This window comes from Rhincodon typus, chromosome 16 (genome assembly GCF_021869965.1).
Source record: "Rhincodon typus isolate 14 chromosome 16, sRhiTyp1.1, whole genome shotgun sequence".
NCBI classification, from domain to species: Eukaryota; Metazoa; Chordata; class Chondrichthyes; order Orectolobiformes; family Rhincodontidae; genus Rhincodon; species Rhincodon typus.
The window spans coordinates 49,635,859-49,653,149 of NC_063347.1; the positions used below are offsets into that span (position 1 = coordinate 49,635,859).

The 17,291-nt window shown below is 40.3% G+C and overlaps 2 protein-coding genes across 2 annotated transcripts in view; one reads left to right on the top strand and one right to left on the bottom strand.

Moving 5' to 3' along the window:
- LOC109914531 (F-actin-capping protein subunit alpha-2-like) overlaps window positions 1-14,942 on the bottom strand; it is a 26,800-nt gene extending 11,858 nt beyond the window's left edge. The window contains exons 1-6 of the mRNA XM_020514125.2: window positions 14,802-14,942; window positions 13,064-13,115; window positions 10,142-10,205; window positions 7,716-7,922; window positions 5,563-5,642; window positions 25-103 (exon numbers count right to left, since the gene is read on the bottom strand). Of these exons, the coding sequence (XP_020369714.1) occupies window positions 25-103; window positions 5,563-5,642; window positions 7,716-7,922; window positions 10,142-10,205; window positions 13,064-13,113 (480 nt within the window). The 5' untranslated portion in view covers window positions 13,114-13,115; window positions 14,802-14,942. The remainder of the gene's footprint in view (window positions 1-24; window positions 104-5,562; window positions 5,643-7,715; window positions 7,923-10,141; window positions 10,206-13,063; window positions 13,116-14,801) is intronic.
- The window catches only part of LOC109914530 (acylamino-acid-releasing enzyme-like), a 136,872-nt gene that overhangs the window by 99,054 nt on the left and 20,527 nt on the right, over window positions 1-17,291 (top strand). The gene's annotated exons all lie outside the window — the stretch shown is intronic.

The window sequence follows — 17,291 nt, forward strand, 5'->3', positions numbered from 1 at the left end:
ACCCATTGCTGAATCCTTACTTACCTGCACCTTAATTGTACCTGTGACTTCAGCATTTGATGGGCAGAGCATAAGTTTCCATTCAGATTTCCAAAAGCCATTCCTAAAATCAGAATGGATAGAAACATTTTGCAGTTAATCTGTTTAACATTGATAGTATTCAAGCTCAACGGGCAAGGAAGTGATTGCAAGATACTGTAAGACAAAATTTAAGAATGATCCTTTGCGAAAGAGTGCTTAACTACAGTAGCTACTTGATAGTTAACTAATAGTGATTGAGGCGGAAAAAAAAAGGTTAGGGAATTTGGCTGATCTGATTCAAGTTTTACTCTGTTCTGAGTCACAGAATATGGGTTAACCCTTTAAAATACAATATTGAGCATGTTGCAAAAGCAAGCATCACTGCGGATCACCTTTGTTGTACAAGGCTATCTGCACTATTGTTCACCATGGGGTAGGTTTGCTGCCATCGTCTTCTCAATGTAGGGATCTACAGGGCCTGGTCTTCTGTGGTAGAGGAAAACTACTTACTAGTCTGATGAGAGGAGGATCTTAAACAAGATGGTAGTGAGGTTGTTGGTTTTTGCTTGTCTATTGCTAGTTAGCAACTAAATACAATTGCACTGACATGATAGCCAACGTTACAGAGACTATGAAGAGGAGTATATGATAAGTCTTACTGCTTTGAGATCCTAAGTTGTTCTCCCACCAAGCTGGTATGACATCATCATAGCACTTAAGGCACTTCTCTGTATTAACCCTTTCATTCCCTTATACCCTTATCAAAATCCTTCTATATTTTTATTTTTTTTCTCATTTGTGATATAATTACATGTATGATAACCCTATCTTCCCCCAGAATTGCTGACTTCAAAGATTCAGGCAGCCTGGAGGTTTCACTCAGAATGCATTCTGTTTAGACTTCCAAGATCGGTAGGTCACGGAATTGAACACAGTTGACTTTGATTCTGTTCCTGACAGTGTGAGGGTTAAAAGTCTCTTTCTTTGTGATGGTCCTGTTGGGACAAACCTAACTAAAGAGCAGTGGTTGATTGTTGCTGAATGGGGTGAGGTTCTTGCATTTCCTTCTTGCAACTCATTCTGCTGTACAAACAACATACAATCACTGCTGGTCTGCACTTGCCTGAATGACCCTATCTTTCCTGCTACTGTACCATATCTACATTTGATACCCTTGATCCACATTGATTAACTGTTTTGCTTGGTGGTGCCTAATATAGTATGTTTTCCGTTGTGCACTGTAGAACTGTTCCTTCCTACATAGATCTCGATGGTTGTAAATGTGGAGTTGACTTTTTTCTTAGGATAACTGAGTCTTCAGATTTGTGCCCATCATTAATTCTCATGGCAACAAGCCACATTGGAGTGGGATGGATTGGTAATATAGTTTGGAGTCAGCATTTTACTTCACAGGAGACTTGACTGTCTGGATTCCAATCTTGGCTTCCCCATTCAATTTTGGGTATTTCAGCAAACTTATGCTCAAATCCAGAACATGCTGCAATTTGGCTGGAGCACTCATTACAATTGTAATCCATTATTCAAAATAACCACATCAGGGTAACATGCATTGCAAATATGGCTTGCAGAACACTGCTAACAGCATTTGTGGTGGTGGTATATGTATTCTTTACCTATATCTACTTTGAAAAATAGTCAAAATTAGTAAGGTAAGACTTCCTTAGAGCAGTATCAATCACGAGGGACAAAGAATTTGAAAAACTGATGGGACTAAAGGCAGACAAGTCACCAGGACCTGTTAGCCTGTATCCAAATGTTTTGAAGGAAGTGACCACAGAGATCGTGAAGGCATTGGTCAAAATATCCCAGAACTCACCACCCTGTTCAAGGAGGGATGGAGACTGAAAGCAAGAAGCTATAGGCCCGTTAGCATCTGTCATTGGGAAAATGCTAGAGTTCATGAAAAAGTAGTAGGATATTTATAAAAACCTAATGTAATGGAACAAAGTAAACATGGTTTTGTGAAAGGGAAATCATGTTTGACAAATTGAGTGCACATGACAAGAAAATCTAATTCTAATTCTAATTCTAAATCCAATTCTAATTCTAGAGTTCTTTGTGTGTGTAGCAAGCAGAGTTGAGAAAGGAGAATAGCTAAATGTAGTGTATTTGGATTTACAGAAGGCATTTGAAAAGGTGCCACGTAAAAGGTCATTGCACAAGATAGCAGCCCATGATATTGGGGTAATTTATTAGAATGGATTAAGGATTGGTTTATGTACAGAAGGCAGAGTATCAGGATTAATGGGTATTTTCCAGATTGAAAAGATATAACTAGTCAAGTTCCAAAAGGATCAGTCCTGGGGCTTCAATCTTCTATATCTTGAAAGACTTGAAAGATAAGCAGAGTGTAATATATTTACATTTTCTCAAAATACAGAATAGGCAAGCAGGTATGTTGTGATGAGGACATAAGGAATCTGTAAGATGTTGTGGTTGGTTGGCTCGCCGAGCTGGTTCGTTGTTTTTCCGCAGACGTTTCATTACCCTGCTGGGTAACATCATCAGTGCAGCCTCCGATGAAGCACTGTTGTGTTTTCCCACCTGTTATTTGAACTCTGGAGTCTGTTGAGCTGGATTACCTCACTCCTGCCTTTCCTTTACTGTGGAGTGTATATGGGGTCAAGCTCTATGTGTTTGTTGATGGCTTTCTTCATGGAGTACCAGGCTTCTAGGAATTCCTGTGCTTGTCTCTGCTTTGCTTGTCCCAGGATCTTGGTGTTGTCTCAGTCGAATTGGTGGTTCTCCTTGTCCATGCGGATAGAGATGAGTGAGTATTGGTCGTGTCGTTTTGCAGCCAGTTAATGTTCTTGTACCCTTGTTGTTAATTTCCTCCTGTTTGTCCAATGTAGTGTTTGTCACAGTCTCTGCAGGGAATCTTGTATATGACATTGATCCTGTCCATAGTGGGCAGTGGGTCTTTGGTTCGGGTGAGCAGTTGTCGTAGAGTTGATGTGGGTTTGTGCGCTACTCTGATGCCCAGTGGTTGTAGGAGTCTTGTGGTCAGTTCGGATGTGTTCCTGATGTAAATTAGTGTGATGAGTCTGTCAGGGCATATAGTATCTTCCTGGTGTCGTTTGTGTAATAGGCATCTTCTGACCCAATTTTTCGGGTATCCATTGTCTTTGAGTACCTGGAAGAGGTATTCTTCTTCTTCCTTTTGGCATAGCTCTGTGCTTCTGCAGTGTGTTGTTGCCCATTTAAATAATGTTCTCATGCAACTTCGTTTGTGTGTGTTAGGGTGGTTGCTGTTGAAATTCAGTACTTGGTCAGTGTGTGTGGCTTTCCTGTGTACCTTTGTTAGGAAATCCCCATTTGCCCTGCGCTCTACCATTATGTCCAGCAATGGAAGCTGTTTATTCTTCTCCTCTTCTCATGGTAGAGTGCATGGATTAGTTCAGAATAGCATTATGGTTAGCACAGACATGGTGGGCTGAAGGGCCAGTTCCTGTGCTGTAATGTTCTATGTTCAATCTTTCTTCAGTGTGAGTAGACCATAATGAACTTCCCCAAAACATTGAATAATTTGGGGTATTTCTGATCAGCAGTGTCTTTTATCTTCTGCTGTCCAACCTTTTCACTTTTGTGAAGAAGGTTAAGGACAAGGCATGCATTCTTGCCCCAGTGTGAGAATTTTTAATTATGGAGCGCATATAAGTCGTCTCACGTTGGACAGTTTCTTGCAACATTATCCTTCATCTAAAGTGCAGTGCCTCCTGGAACATGGAGTTACACGATTGTTTCTCTACATAATAATATTGTGACGGCCCTGTATCAAGCTTGAAGCTATTGCATTGTCTATTGACATCAATATTCCCTAAGTCTGCTGGGAACACATCAGAAAACTTCTTTTTCTATTGTAAACTATTCTAATTCATTGACCTCTTTGTGTGGGTATCTATTTAAATTCTTGCTTTTCTGTGACTGTACCTACTTTGTCACATTTTCTGAAAGTGTCACACTATATTGTGGATTAAGTATTCCCTTTTGATAACTAGGCACTGTGAAGTTTCTTTGCTCCACATCACTGACGACAAACTTTTAGTATCTGAAGTCTATCCTGCTTGCAGTATTGGTTTCTCACATGTGTCCTTTGTATCTTTTAAGAACCAAATGGATTCTGCTGATCTCCTTGTGATAAGGTCCATCTTCTCCTTTTAGGTCAATCTGTGCTGCTTCTAAAATTCAGCTTCACTTACCATTGGCAAATTTTCTTTCGATTTTAACAAATCTTTTGATGTAATTCTTTAGGGGATCTGGCTTGTTGGCCAGGTCAGCATTTGTTGTCCACCTCTAACTACCATTTGAGAAGCTTCCTTTCTGAACTGTTGCTGTCTTTTGGTGTAAGTACACCAACAATTCTCGGTAAGGAGAAAATTCCAGGATTTTGACAGTGACACTGATGGTGAGTGGCTTTGAGGGCAGCTTGCAATTGGTTGTGTTCTTGTGTACTTTCTGTCCCTTGCTGTTCTAGATGGCAGTGAATGTGGGTTTGGAAGGCACTGTCTAAGAAGTCTTAGTGAATTTCTGCAGTATGTCCTGTGCTTTGTACACTCTGCTGCTACTGTTGGTCAGTGGTGAAGGGATGGATATTTCTGAATGTGCTAGCAATCAAGTGGGCTGCTCTTTCCTGGATGGTGTCAAGCTTCTTAAGTATTATTGGAGCTGCAATCATCCAGACGAGTGGATGACCCCTAACTTGTGCCTTGTAGATGGTAAACTGACTTTGAGGAGTCATGTCAGTTACTTACTGTGAGGTAAACTTTCCATAATTTACCTGCCCCCTTGCCACCTTTTGTCCTGGCACCCTATTCACTTGGCACCTCCCTCTACCCACTTGGAATTCTGCTTACCTGTCATACTGCCTTCTATGCACCTGACAACCTATCCTCCCAGCATCCTAACCTCCTGCTTACTTAATGCACTGACCCTTTCACAAGAGCTGTCAAATTGGCAGTCTACAATGCTGCACCTTGAAACCTCAGGATATGGCAACTGACTGCTCTGAAGGGGAAGGAAGGGTGGTTTGCCTTACCTTAACTGTTGTACACTATGACGGACCTGTCAGAATAAAAGTACAGCTCCACATTTCTGAAAGAACCCTGATTAGAATCTACTGTCAGAAATGCAGAGCCCTTTCCTGTGTAGAAAAAAGGACTGTAATGGTAATCTGCATCTCTTTGGAAAATCCAGCCCATAGCCCCTACTTGAATGAAAGGCATGGCTTCTCCCGATGGGCGATAATTTTAAATGTAGTAGCTTCATGACACTCCACCAAATGGTTCGGCTCTTTGATACTCTCAATCTCTGCTCATCTGAGTTCAATGAGGTCTGGCTGGGAAGTTCTCAGAGGTGGAAACGTACCACAGAAGGAAAATGATGCCATCAGAAAAGAAGAAAGAGAACCAGAAAAGTCTCTCCGGTTATATACCTTGTTTGGGTTTTTTTTTCTTTTTGTCTATTGCAAACAGATAGTACAAGACTGAGAGAAATTGAGCAGATTACATAAATGTAACTTACCAAAACTCATTTCTCTGATATTTATGCGATTCAATGCAGGCAGTGATAACTTTATTATTGCCGTAAGTTTGTCCATATACCTGCCACAAGAAGATTTTGTCAACAGAAATGAATGCAAAAGGTTTCAAGAGCAATATGAAGTAATAATTGCACCTGATAGGGTGGAAGTAAAAAGCCCTGTTGCAAGTTTAACCACTTAGGGAAACATTGAAACCAGGGTGGCTCTGATTCAATCAGCGCTGAGTTAGGTTATCACGGGCAGGTAACAGTACAATGAGAACTTTAGTTCGGAAAGGTGAAAATTAAGTTGTGCTACCAATCCTGATTACCAGTCAATAATTCCTGTTGGATATGCTTGTCCACCAATATAGGGTCAGGGTACTGTTGGGTTTGATTCTGTTCTCTTCTCTTTTACTGGATACCACCACCCCGCAACCTCAAAAATTCACTATCTAACTGACATACAAGGAATAGTTTCTTTCACAAAATAGGTTCGAAATATATCTCAGAGAGAATTCATATGTTGTGGAGACATCAGAATTATCAGAAAACGATGAAGAAGGGGGAAAGACAATAGAGAAAGAAGCAACATTGTTTACTTGGACCTTAGTAAAGCCTTTGACAAGATTCCATCCTAGTCCACTCATTGACCATTAATACCAAACCACTTCCCATAGCACCTTTCTATGTAACTGCAGAAGGTGCAACACCTGCCCCTTCACTTCCTCCCTGCTCATCATCCAAGGCCCGAAACAGTCTTTCCAGGTGAAGCAGCATGTCACTTGTATCTCCTCCAATCTTGTGTATTGTATTCGCCGCATCCAATGTGGCCGACCATACATTGGAGAAACCAAATGCAGACTGGGTGACTGCATTGCAGAACACCTCCAGTCTGTGTTCAAGCATGACCCTGACCTCCTTGTAGCTGGTCATTTTAACACAGCGTCCTGCTTGCATGCCCACATGTCCATCCTCAACATGTTGCAGTGTTCTAGTGAATCACTGTGCACACTGGAGGAACAACATCTCTTCTTCAGACTGGACGCTTTACACCTTCTGGACTTATTATTGAGTTCAACACCCTCAAATTGTGAACCAACTCCCATTTCTACACTTTCTTTTAGTTTTACTTGTTACATTCTCTGTCACCATGTCCTCTCTCTCCTCCCCCCACCCCAGTGGGACTGTCTTCCCTAGTGGCAGTTAGACACACCATTGCCATTCTCACATTCTGATCACCTAATCGACACTATCAACATATTTTGTCTCCTAGCATTCTACACCTCACCACCCCCACACCCTGCCCAGCTACAGCGTACATACTGTCCCCTCCACACTTCACTTCAGCTCTGATGAAGAGTCATCTAGACTTGAAACATTAACTGTAATTCTAAATGCCATGTTTTTTTTTCTGTTTACTGCCTGTAAATTATTTGTTTCATAAGCTTCTAGTGATTATGGCACAATTATTAATCTTTCAGTTTGAATATAACCACACATCACTGCATAGGGCACAATGTCTGAAGACTACATTGACTATTTTGTAGCTGATTGGCTACAAGATGATGGAGGATTGTTGTGCAGTATTCCATATTTTAACCAGGAGTGTCCGCTATGGCTCAGTTGGTGGCACTTTGCCTCTGAGACATGAGGTCCGGGGTTCAAGTACTACTTGAGGCTTGAGCACAAAAGTCAAAGTTGACACTCCAGTGCAGTACTGAGAGAGTACACTTTTGGAGGTGCTCTCTTTTGGGTTAGGCATTAAACTGAGTTTTCATGAATAAACATGAAAGATGCCATGGCATGTTTTTGAATCAGCACCACAGAGAAGCAGGATTTCTGGTTACTATCACAATACTTTGAGGGAGTTAGCTGTGGCGTTTTTGACATTTTGACAGTGCTTATATTCAGATGCACTTAATTGGTTTTAACGCACTTTGAGTCATATCATGGTTATGAAAAATGCTTTATAAATGAAAGTCTGTTTTTGCAGACTATAGGCCAAGTACTGATACCTTCTTTGTTGGCAGTATGCTTTTTTGGCATCATATAGCTTGATTTTTGGCTTGTAGACTAAAAATATTGTCTTCCATCTTTTTATTACACTTCAGGAGATGGTAATGGAAATAATATAATTTCTGGAGGCCACTTACAGAGCAGTTTCCATCTGGGTAGTGCTTCTTCACATAATTAATGAGTGCACATTCTACAGCTCTCCTCCAACTCTCTATAGAAATATCTAATGCACATGGCTGGATGTCAGAAACAATTTTGTTCAAGTGATCGAACTTGAATGAAATCTTCTGCATTGGGTCCAGAAAGTATCCATTCCCAAGGTTACCATGCTTGGTGATAAGCACCTAAAAATATAGAATAAAGAACAATGTGTTTACTGAATAAGTGATATTTCAATTATATTGCTTCCATATTTTTGAATGCCTACAATGGTCACATTTCATGTGGATCATTTAAAAATGATGCAGATATGTTATTCTAGAACACCAATGAAAACTAACTTCAAAAAGCTAATAACTCAAATAGTCACTATAGTCCTACGATAGGGCTGGTCTCTCTTTAGAGGGAGATGACTGGTGGTGGTTTAACCTGAGGGTCACTACTCTGCAGACAAGGAGCGAGGCTAGGAAGGAGAGTCCTTCATGGTAACCTCTGCCAGTGTGGGAATTAAACTCCTGTTGTTGGCATCAGTCTGCTTCACAAACCAGCTGTCCATCCAACTGAGCTAACTGACCCCCTTATATCTCAAATAAGTCTATTTAATCTATTACCTGTAAAACCATGCAGTTACACTTAAGTTGCAGAAATACTATTTTTTTTAATGGTGAACAACTAAAATATACAAATAACCTATCAGTTGCGGTCTTCAGATAAAACACATTGGTCTGAGCTATGCTCTCATACTTCAATCTGGATCTTTTGAAATGAAATATCAGGACTGATGGTGTGAGATCTATTTCCAATATGTCTGATGAGGTTTAAAGAACACATCACTTTGAGAAATGCATCTGTATTTTTGACTAATCAGGACATAATTTCTGTTTGACTTAATGTAGACTTTTTTCCAGTAGCTCACATTAATATTTGTAAATGAAACTCATAAATCTCTTCATCTTTGCAAGGGTGCATTGGAGTGTGTTGATATTTTCAAGGGAAGTTGTTGGTTGTCTTGATATTTATATGGGGTGCCTTAGGTGTTAATATTTCCATGGAATCTTGGAGAATGGTTTTGCTTGCATATCTGAATATACCCTTAATATGTGCACAGGTGTCAAAGTATGTATTTGGAGGGAGACTTTGAGGTGTGTTAATATCTAAATTGAATCACTGAGGGTGTGTTAATTATTACAGGAGTCCCCGAGTATGTGTTCATATTTGCAAGGAGTTCTCCGTGAGTTAATTAATAATTGCTAAATGTTAAGTGTTAGTTAATATTTATGAAGAGTTCCCTGGGAGTTAATTTATGCTTGTCGTGGTTCCCTAAGTATGCAAATATTTGTTAATACTTGAAGGAGTACCTTCATAGAGAAAAAATTTGATTTTTCATTACAAAATATTATTTTTGCCACCTAGTGGCTGAGTATCAGAACAACAGATGCCTGTGAAAAATGATGCTCCTGGTTCATGCGTGGTGTTGCAACTGGTTCAGACTTCAATCTCTGCTGAAATGGTTGATTCCTTGCCTGTGTTTGTGAAGGAAGCTGGCATAGGTCTACTTGCAGTGACCCCAGAGTTGTCAGCAAACCTGAAATTCTGGCCCCTTGCACATTAATATAAGTTATTATCGGATCAGGCCTTTATGTGGGAGACAATTCCTTAACATATCCTTATGTGACGGTGTATCTGACATATTGATTGATAACGCTCCTGTGAGGTACTTTGGGACAATTTACTACATGAAAGTTGCTGTAAGTTTGTTAATCTTGAAGTCTTTTTGGGAGTGAGATTTCATTTCCTTCTTCCCCTATTTTCCTCTCCCCTAATCACTGGATTTGCTTCCATACTCCAGCCCAAATCTCTCTTCAGGTATGCCTCAGACAGGGGGCTTTTTCTTTTCTTCATTCATGGAATGTGGGCATTACTTGCCATCCTAATCACCCAGTGGGCAGAAATGAGGCAATCACATTGCTGTGGGTTTGGAGTTGCATATAGGCCAGAACAGGTCTAGTAGGGACAGCAATTTCCTTTCCTAAAGGACATTAGATAACCAGATGAGTTTTTCTCCAAAAATTGATTAATCATTAGACTCTTAATTCCAGACTTTTATTGAATTCAAATGCCACCATCTTTTCTCAGGTCTCCAGAACATGACTTGGGCCTCTAGATTAGTAGTCTAGCTCTAATACCATTAGGCCATCATCTCCCTCTAAAGTGTTTGTCCAAAGAAAGAGCTATATTGAAACAAAGAAAGTTATAGGACAAGGAGAGGCCACAAGATGAAAAGTAAAAACCCCCAAAAGAAAAGCTGACCAGATTTTACGTTATTTGTTTGGGTTTCAACATTTAGCTTCGTTAATTAAACAGCCCAATTTTCAAAGATTTATCTCAATTACTGTCCACACACCTTTTCTTTGTGCTCCATTACTTTAACAGGAGTAAATTGTTCCAAGTTATATTTTGCAGTGATTCTGTAAAATAACACGCAGTTAGCACACAAACTCTTATCCTAGTCACAAAGAGATTTTTTTTACTTTTGTGGGGCATGATTGAGACTTGGGATTGTACCCTTTTGTGAATGTGAAATTAGCAATTCCCCCGATTGGTTGATAGCTGCCAAATAGATTATGCTCTGGAATCAAAGCTAATCCCCAATATTAACTCATTTCCCAGAATATATTCATGGATTTTATCATTGTACCTGATATTCAATCTTGGCACATGTCAAATATTACTTATACAACTCAATTTAAAATTTAGCACTATTGTGGATTGCATGTTCATTTCCTATTTCAACTTTACCTCCCTCTTGAATACATACATTCGTTCATTTTGGCGTGAGATTTCACAGTTCCTGTTATCTCTCATTTCTCATTTCTGTGAGAGCTCAAAAAGTGAGTGCTCATAGTATAATTGACTACCAAGTTTCAGTCACCAGATGTCTACATTCACAGGTTTTCCTGCAGGGGCTGTTACACAATGATTGAGCTGGGAATGCGGTTTGATTTTCTCTCTGATTAACTTTCTGCACTAATTGTAAATTTGAGGCCACTTGCAGTTTCATAGACATCAAGCCTGGACCCTCACAGCATCTTCAATCGTGGCCACCATGTGCCAGAATGTCAGCTGGGCCAAATACAGTTCCTGAAATGCTGTAGTCTACAACCAGGCTCTTAGAGGCCCAATCTGCTAGAGGTCATTGGCCATGCACTTTTCAAGAGTCTTTAACAAACACAAAAAGTGCTGGAGAAACTTATCACATCTGGCAGCATCTGTGGAGAGAGAAACAGACTTAACACTTCAAGTCAAATATGACTTTTCTTTAGCACTATCTGAAAACTCCCTGACTGAATAGCTGTCTTCAATCATTTCAGCTGGAGTCACTGGAGACTAACTTACACTGGGCTATTCAAGTCAGCACCCCAAGGCAAGCAGCAGGGGATTAGGACTGGTGGGTTAATCAAAGCCAGGTCTTTGTATAAGACATGAAAATGATAGACTTTTTGAAATCTTTGTGTGCGTGGAACGTTACTGTAGTAGCTATTGACTCTACGAGGTTAGATGACATGAATATCAATGTTGATGTTTCAATGGGTGCAAATTATTTGATGGTGGATAGACAGGCACAGACGTTGGACATGATTTTAATGCGAAGGAATGATAGGCCAAAGTGCTGTTCTGTGATTTGATGTTAAAGAACACTGCCATAGATAAATGTTGGAACTTACCTTTTTCTGAGTTATCCTCAGTGTCATCAGTATCAAATCCGTCACTACACTAAACACTGTAGATTCATGTGTTGTCTTCATTTCAGAGCCAAACTATGCAGTATACTATACATTACCGGGTTCTCTTTATTAAGTTCCACAGAATCCCCAAAGTGTGGGAGCAGGCCATTCGGCCCTTTGAGTCCACACCAACCCAATGAAGAGCATTGTACCTAGACCCAACCCCTGCCCTCCCCTATCCCTGTAACACTGCATTTCCCACGGCCAATTCACCTAACCTGCACATCTTTGGACAGGGGGAAGAAACTGGAGCACCCGGAGGAAACCTATGCATACACAAGGAGGATATGCAAACTCCACACAGACAGTTATCGGAGGATGAAATCGAACCCTTCCTAGGTTGTTTTACAGATATCTCCAAGCATTGAAATAATTGCTTGAGACCTCTCAAAATACCATCTGATCAATGAGGCTGTAGCAGAGTCATAGGTCCAACAGTAGTGCAGTTCAGCTGTCAAACACAAATTCTAAGAGGAACCATGTGCTATGTAGGGGATAGCCCTTATCTTCAAGAAACCAATAGCTTTGCAAAGCCAAGGAATGGTAAGTAGAAGATTGCTGCAAGAAAAAAAAGCATCATTACAGTTTCCTGGAATGTGGTCACAGACCTGCCTGATACATTGCCAGTAATCACACTGCAGTTACATGGGAAGTCATTGTGAATCATGAAGACAGACAGCAGACCTTGGTCTGAGTAGGAGCCCACAAATAAAGCAAATTCCAAAGTCATATCTCTATCCTGCTTCCCACAGCGAAAAACTGAAAGCACTTGCTCCAATTTAAAAAAAAAATCAATTGCCTGTTTAATGTGAGCATAGACTGCAGACTGACTAATGTTGCTTAAAGTTCCTTAAGGCAAGTTGGAAAGAGCTACAGAAAAATATGTTGATGAATTTAAGTGACTTCAGCTGTCATAACTTGTGTAACATCAGCTGTGGGTGGCAGGTATTGTAGAAGGCAAACATTGCCGTACCTGGCTGCCTGGTGAAGTACAGCCTCCTTATATTCTGCTCTTCAAAGAACTGTAGGTACGTGACTGATTTCCCTGCATCTCTAATAACAAGTTAACTATGGTACCAATTTCCTTCTTGAGAATTTTAATCTGTCCTGTGCACGGCTTGTTACACTTCAACAGTGTTCCATAAGGTCTGCATAGAGGAGCTGCCTGGTAAGTTTATGTGGCAGTCTGGAAATATGAATTCAGCTATGGCTTGGCATTTGTTAAATTGATGGAATTGTTCCAAATTCCAAGGTTATTTGGATACCAGTTGATGATAAGTGAGGAGGCCTTTATCAAGAATGAACAATGAGGACTTAGGTCAGAAGTGAACCATGGTTTGTATGAGATTGCAGATGCAAAGTTGATGGAAGGTCATGTATACATTCTTGCAGCAGTGCTTGCTGTTTACAAGGAGATAAATCACTTTGGATATACCGATAAATCAGCAGGACCTATTTTGTGTGCCCTTGTATGCCTTTAAAACTATGTGTACAAATAGACAACTGTGTGAAAAAAAAACATAAAATAAGCTCATGCTCACCGTTCTATGTTCTCACATATCAACTCATCATCATTTAGCAAAGCCCGCATATCTGCAACAACCAAGAGAAGAGTTGCCAAGTTATTCCATGTAAAATGTCAATATTCACGCTTGAACCTAACTAATAATATCAATCTTATTGACTGACACCAATGAGAGTCAAAGTTTATACCACAACATTGCTCAGGCCCCTGCAAAGGCAGATTAATTTTACTACCATTTAGACAGTAGAATTTGGAGACAGATTCTAGAGTAAATCAGTTCTGTGCTTGTTGTGTATCATCCTCAGCTTGAGACAGATGTACAGGCAACCACTATTCCTGGAATGTAAGAGCAGATAACTTCATTGGTTGACATAGAGTTTGCATTGCAGTTCACAATTTGACTGATGACCACTGTTCAACTTTAATTTGAGTATTGACATTTAATGTAGGTGAGGGGAGTAAATACTTGGGTTTATTGATATGTGAGTTGACACAATGGTGGAATTAAATGTTGGAAGAGGGGAGGGTCATGAGTGAGACAGACAATTGATTGGTTGAGTATCTAATCTAAAGAAGCTTAAAAATGTAGTTTTCACCGCCACTGCCTGGCTGATATTTTGACGAAGATGATTCCCTGCCTCTCATGGAAGCCATCCTATTTTTACTCCTTTACTGAATTACTGTGGAAATTGTGAAGATGCCCCTTAGCGAATGCCCCTTAACACCAGAGCTGAAATTTGGCCTTTTCTACCAACGTGAACTGTAATTAAAAACTAGAGCCATGAGGTGAAATTCTAATGGTTGAGTACAAATCTTTTCATAGGGACATTGCCTTTGTTGCAATATCTTTGGACTCTGTTTCTTTTAGTGCTGACTCCCCCATCAGGAGTCCATGGATTTGTCTTTTTACAGTGAACATGTCATGGCAAATATATGTTAGCCCCATTATAGGTACTGGAACATATTGTATTCAAATCCCAAATGACAACACATCTCTAGCACCCAAGTCTGTCATCATTTTGATGAGTGGTAAAAAATTATCCTTAGTAGGATCAAAAGAGAACACTACAGCCTATTTTTCCTTCTATATCCAGAAGCGATCTTGCACACAACATTTTTTCGTCACCATCAACAAATCACATGTGGAATTTTTTCATCTATGTTTACCACCACCAGTAATCACCCTTGTTTGTGCTAGAGTCTATTGTTATCTATTAATTATTATGTAATTATTAAGTAACTAAAATAATTAAGTGCCTGCTGTCAACACTACTGATGTTGGCTGTACTCTAAGTTTGAGTACTAATCATTTATAACTATTTTTCTCATCACTTTATGTAAAGCAAGTTCAATCCCAATAACAGGTAAGCTATTCAAAATCCAAATGAGTTTAGCTGCCTGAAGGTTTGACACTCTTCTCGTCATTCATTCAAAAAAATTCTTAACAGAGTAACCTTCTTTAGTAAAAAGAAGAGGACTTTGGATGAAAAGGAGGTTACCAATCTTTTTTTTCAGTTTTAGCTATAGTCTGGTGTTTGGAGTATAGTTTCAAGAACAGGAAATTGACCTATGGGACTGACAGAAGAGTAAACAACATCTTGTCTTTATAACTTATCAGTTATCTAGAGTTTTACATTCAGCTTTAACCTTGCCAAAGAATCCGATGCTATTTACATGTGAAGTAACCAGGTTTTGTTGTATGCCCCATTGTGTTGGTGCAGACTCTGCAATTTGTAAAAATGCTGGGAACTCACCATTGACCACTTCACTGAACTCGCCGGGAGGGGCCTGCGCAAGGACGCTGCTCAGGATGTTAATCTAAAAGAGCAATCAGCATTACAAAATTAGGTAAAAAGAACTTTACACAGAGGGAACTGTGCCACGTTGTTCAAGCCGCGTACTGGAGTAAAGATTAAAATCACAATCAGGTCGGGAATGCAAATATTGATTGCATCAGCTTCAGTGACTGGTCAAGATGCAAGTGTACCTTGGATTATAAGGAAAGATTCAGTTGAGGTCCTAAAACGGGCCAATAATGCACACTTAAGGTCATCATTCAGTCACTAATGAGCCAATGATAATAATGCAAAACAGGAGGAGGTGCTCACCATGTGGGAATTCTGACGATAAACACTGTTGGGGCTGCTAGTGGGCCTCCAGGGATGGCCATAATTCAAAGGCACTCAGTGCTAGTCGAAAGGACCTGGCATCAGGATAGGTTGGGGGTTTAGTGCTGAAAGAGTCACTGGTCCCTGCCCTTGCTGCCAGTTACTTCCCTCATGAGCCCCATTCTGTGACTCCATGACACCTCATGCTGTTCCCATTATCCCTCATTTTGTCACTGAGATACAGCACTGGCACCTGTCTTTGGGTGGGAGTCTGGATGTCATATTGGCAGCAGCCACCACCTTTCCTGGTGGTACTGTCATTCTGTATGGCTACAGGCCTCTAACTGACCAGCGGGAATGTTACACTCAAGGTCCTTGATCCCAAGGGAAAGCCTATTGTTGGCCTGACAACTGCCTGAGTGGAACAAAGTGTAGTGGACTTTCTGACAAGAGGTGACATGAGGTTGTTTTTGGTTCTCCCTTCTGCCCATTATCTCTCAACTAATAAAGAAATACAGACAAGGATCATGTGTCGGTGGGACACATAGCTGAAGGAGATTAGTCAAACAAGTATAGGATATTGGGTAAATTGTACAAGGTAAATATTTCTGAAAGAATTAATGTTGAAGTTGCATTTGCTCCACCCATTCTCTGTGTTGACATGACCAGTCTTGGAGACAGTGAATTCTACATGAGCCTTCATGGGAGAAGATGTATTTCTGTACAGCTCTTAGAGCTCTTGGTAATTATTGCCTGGCTAGTAATAAAAGTTATACTTACTACAGTCCTAAAATAAGCTATCTTTTAACCAAGACAAGTGCCTTTTCTGTAAAGAGTCTGTAGTAGTCTATCCCTTATCACCAATAATTAGAGGCCTGAGACACAGTGTAGACAAAGAAGTGCTGAAGACAGTAAACTACGTTAAACAGCCCTTACCTTATGCTGAACAGCACATTAAGGACAAGGATGATGATTTATGAAACTGAGGTTTAAGAAAAGTGCCAATCAGGATCTTGATGTGGAAAAGATTTAAAAACGAAATGGACTGGACCCAAATCTACTCTGCCAAACCTTGTAATGATATTCTTTGTTTCAGTTAGGTCTCCTCTCATTCTTCTAAATTTCAACGAGTATGGGCCCGTCTACTCAATCTCTCCTCATAAGAAAATCCTTCCACGTCCAGAATCAAGATATTCAACCTTCCCTCGACTGCCTCCAATGTCAGTATATCTTTCCTTACTTAAGGGGACCAAAACTGTTCACACTATTCCAGCTATGACCAGAGTAGTGCCTCATATAATCTTGGCAAGACCTCCCTCTCTTTCTTCCCTTTGATATAAATCCAACTGTCTATTTGCCTTCTTGAAGGCTCGCTGGACTTGGATATTACCATTTGGTGATTCATGCATGGGGACTCCCAAATCCCTCCGTGCTGTAGCTTTTTGTTGTCTTTTTCAATTTAAATAACATTCAGCTCCTCTAAGCTTCCTGCCAAAGTGAATAACACTTTCTAATTTCATCGCATCTCATTTTCCCACATTAAGCCCCATCTGCCAAGTTTTCGACGGGACACTTCTCCAAGTTGTGTTCTTTCAAAGGACACCACACGGTATTGCTGTGCAATGTAGGAAATCGTGGAGAAGTGAATCATTTTAGAAGGTATTCCAAGAGAATAATTTTCTGTATGAAACATCTTACTTGTTTCTACATCACAACAGACCTCTTTGTGATTACCTAGGTTTAAATATAATAAACTGGAATGATGAAGAGTGTCACCATCACTAAACTAAGCAGATAAGAGAATTTAGCTCTTACTTTTCTCTGCCTCGAGATGGTTGGCAGACTTTGTGCCATCTCCTCTGAAATTAAATCTTTTTTAAGACCGATCCAGATGGAAGACAATTTCAAACTGCAACAGTCAAAGGTTCTGAGGGTTCTGGAGCTGAGAGTCAATAAGGTTCTATAGCATAAGCAATCCGTCTCTCTTCTCCCCCTACTCCGCATCACCACCACTCACCACCCCCCGCAACTGTGTGAGTGCTGAATCACACAGAGTTAATGTGGGGACTGCTCTTCTGAAACAGGCATTTTCCCCACATGGTAACACACGAGATTATCAACCAGCTGATCCGCCTA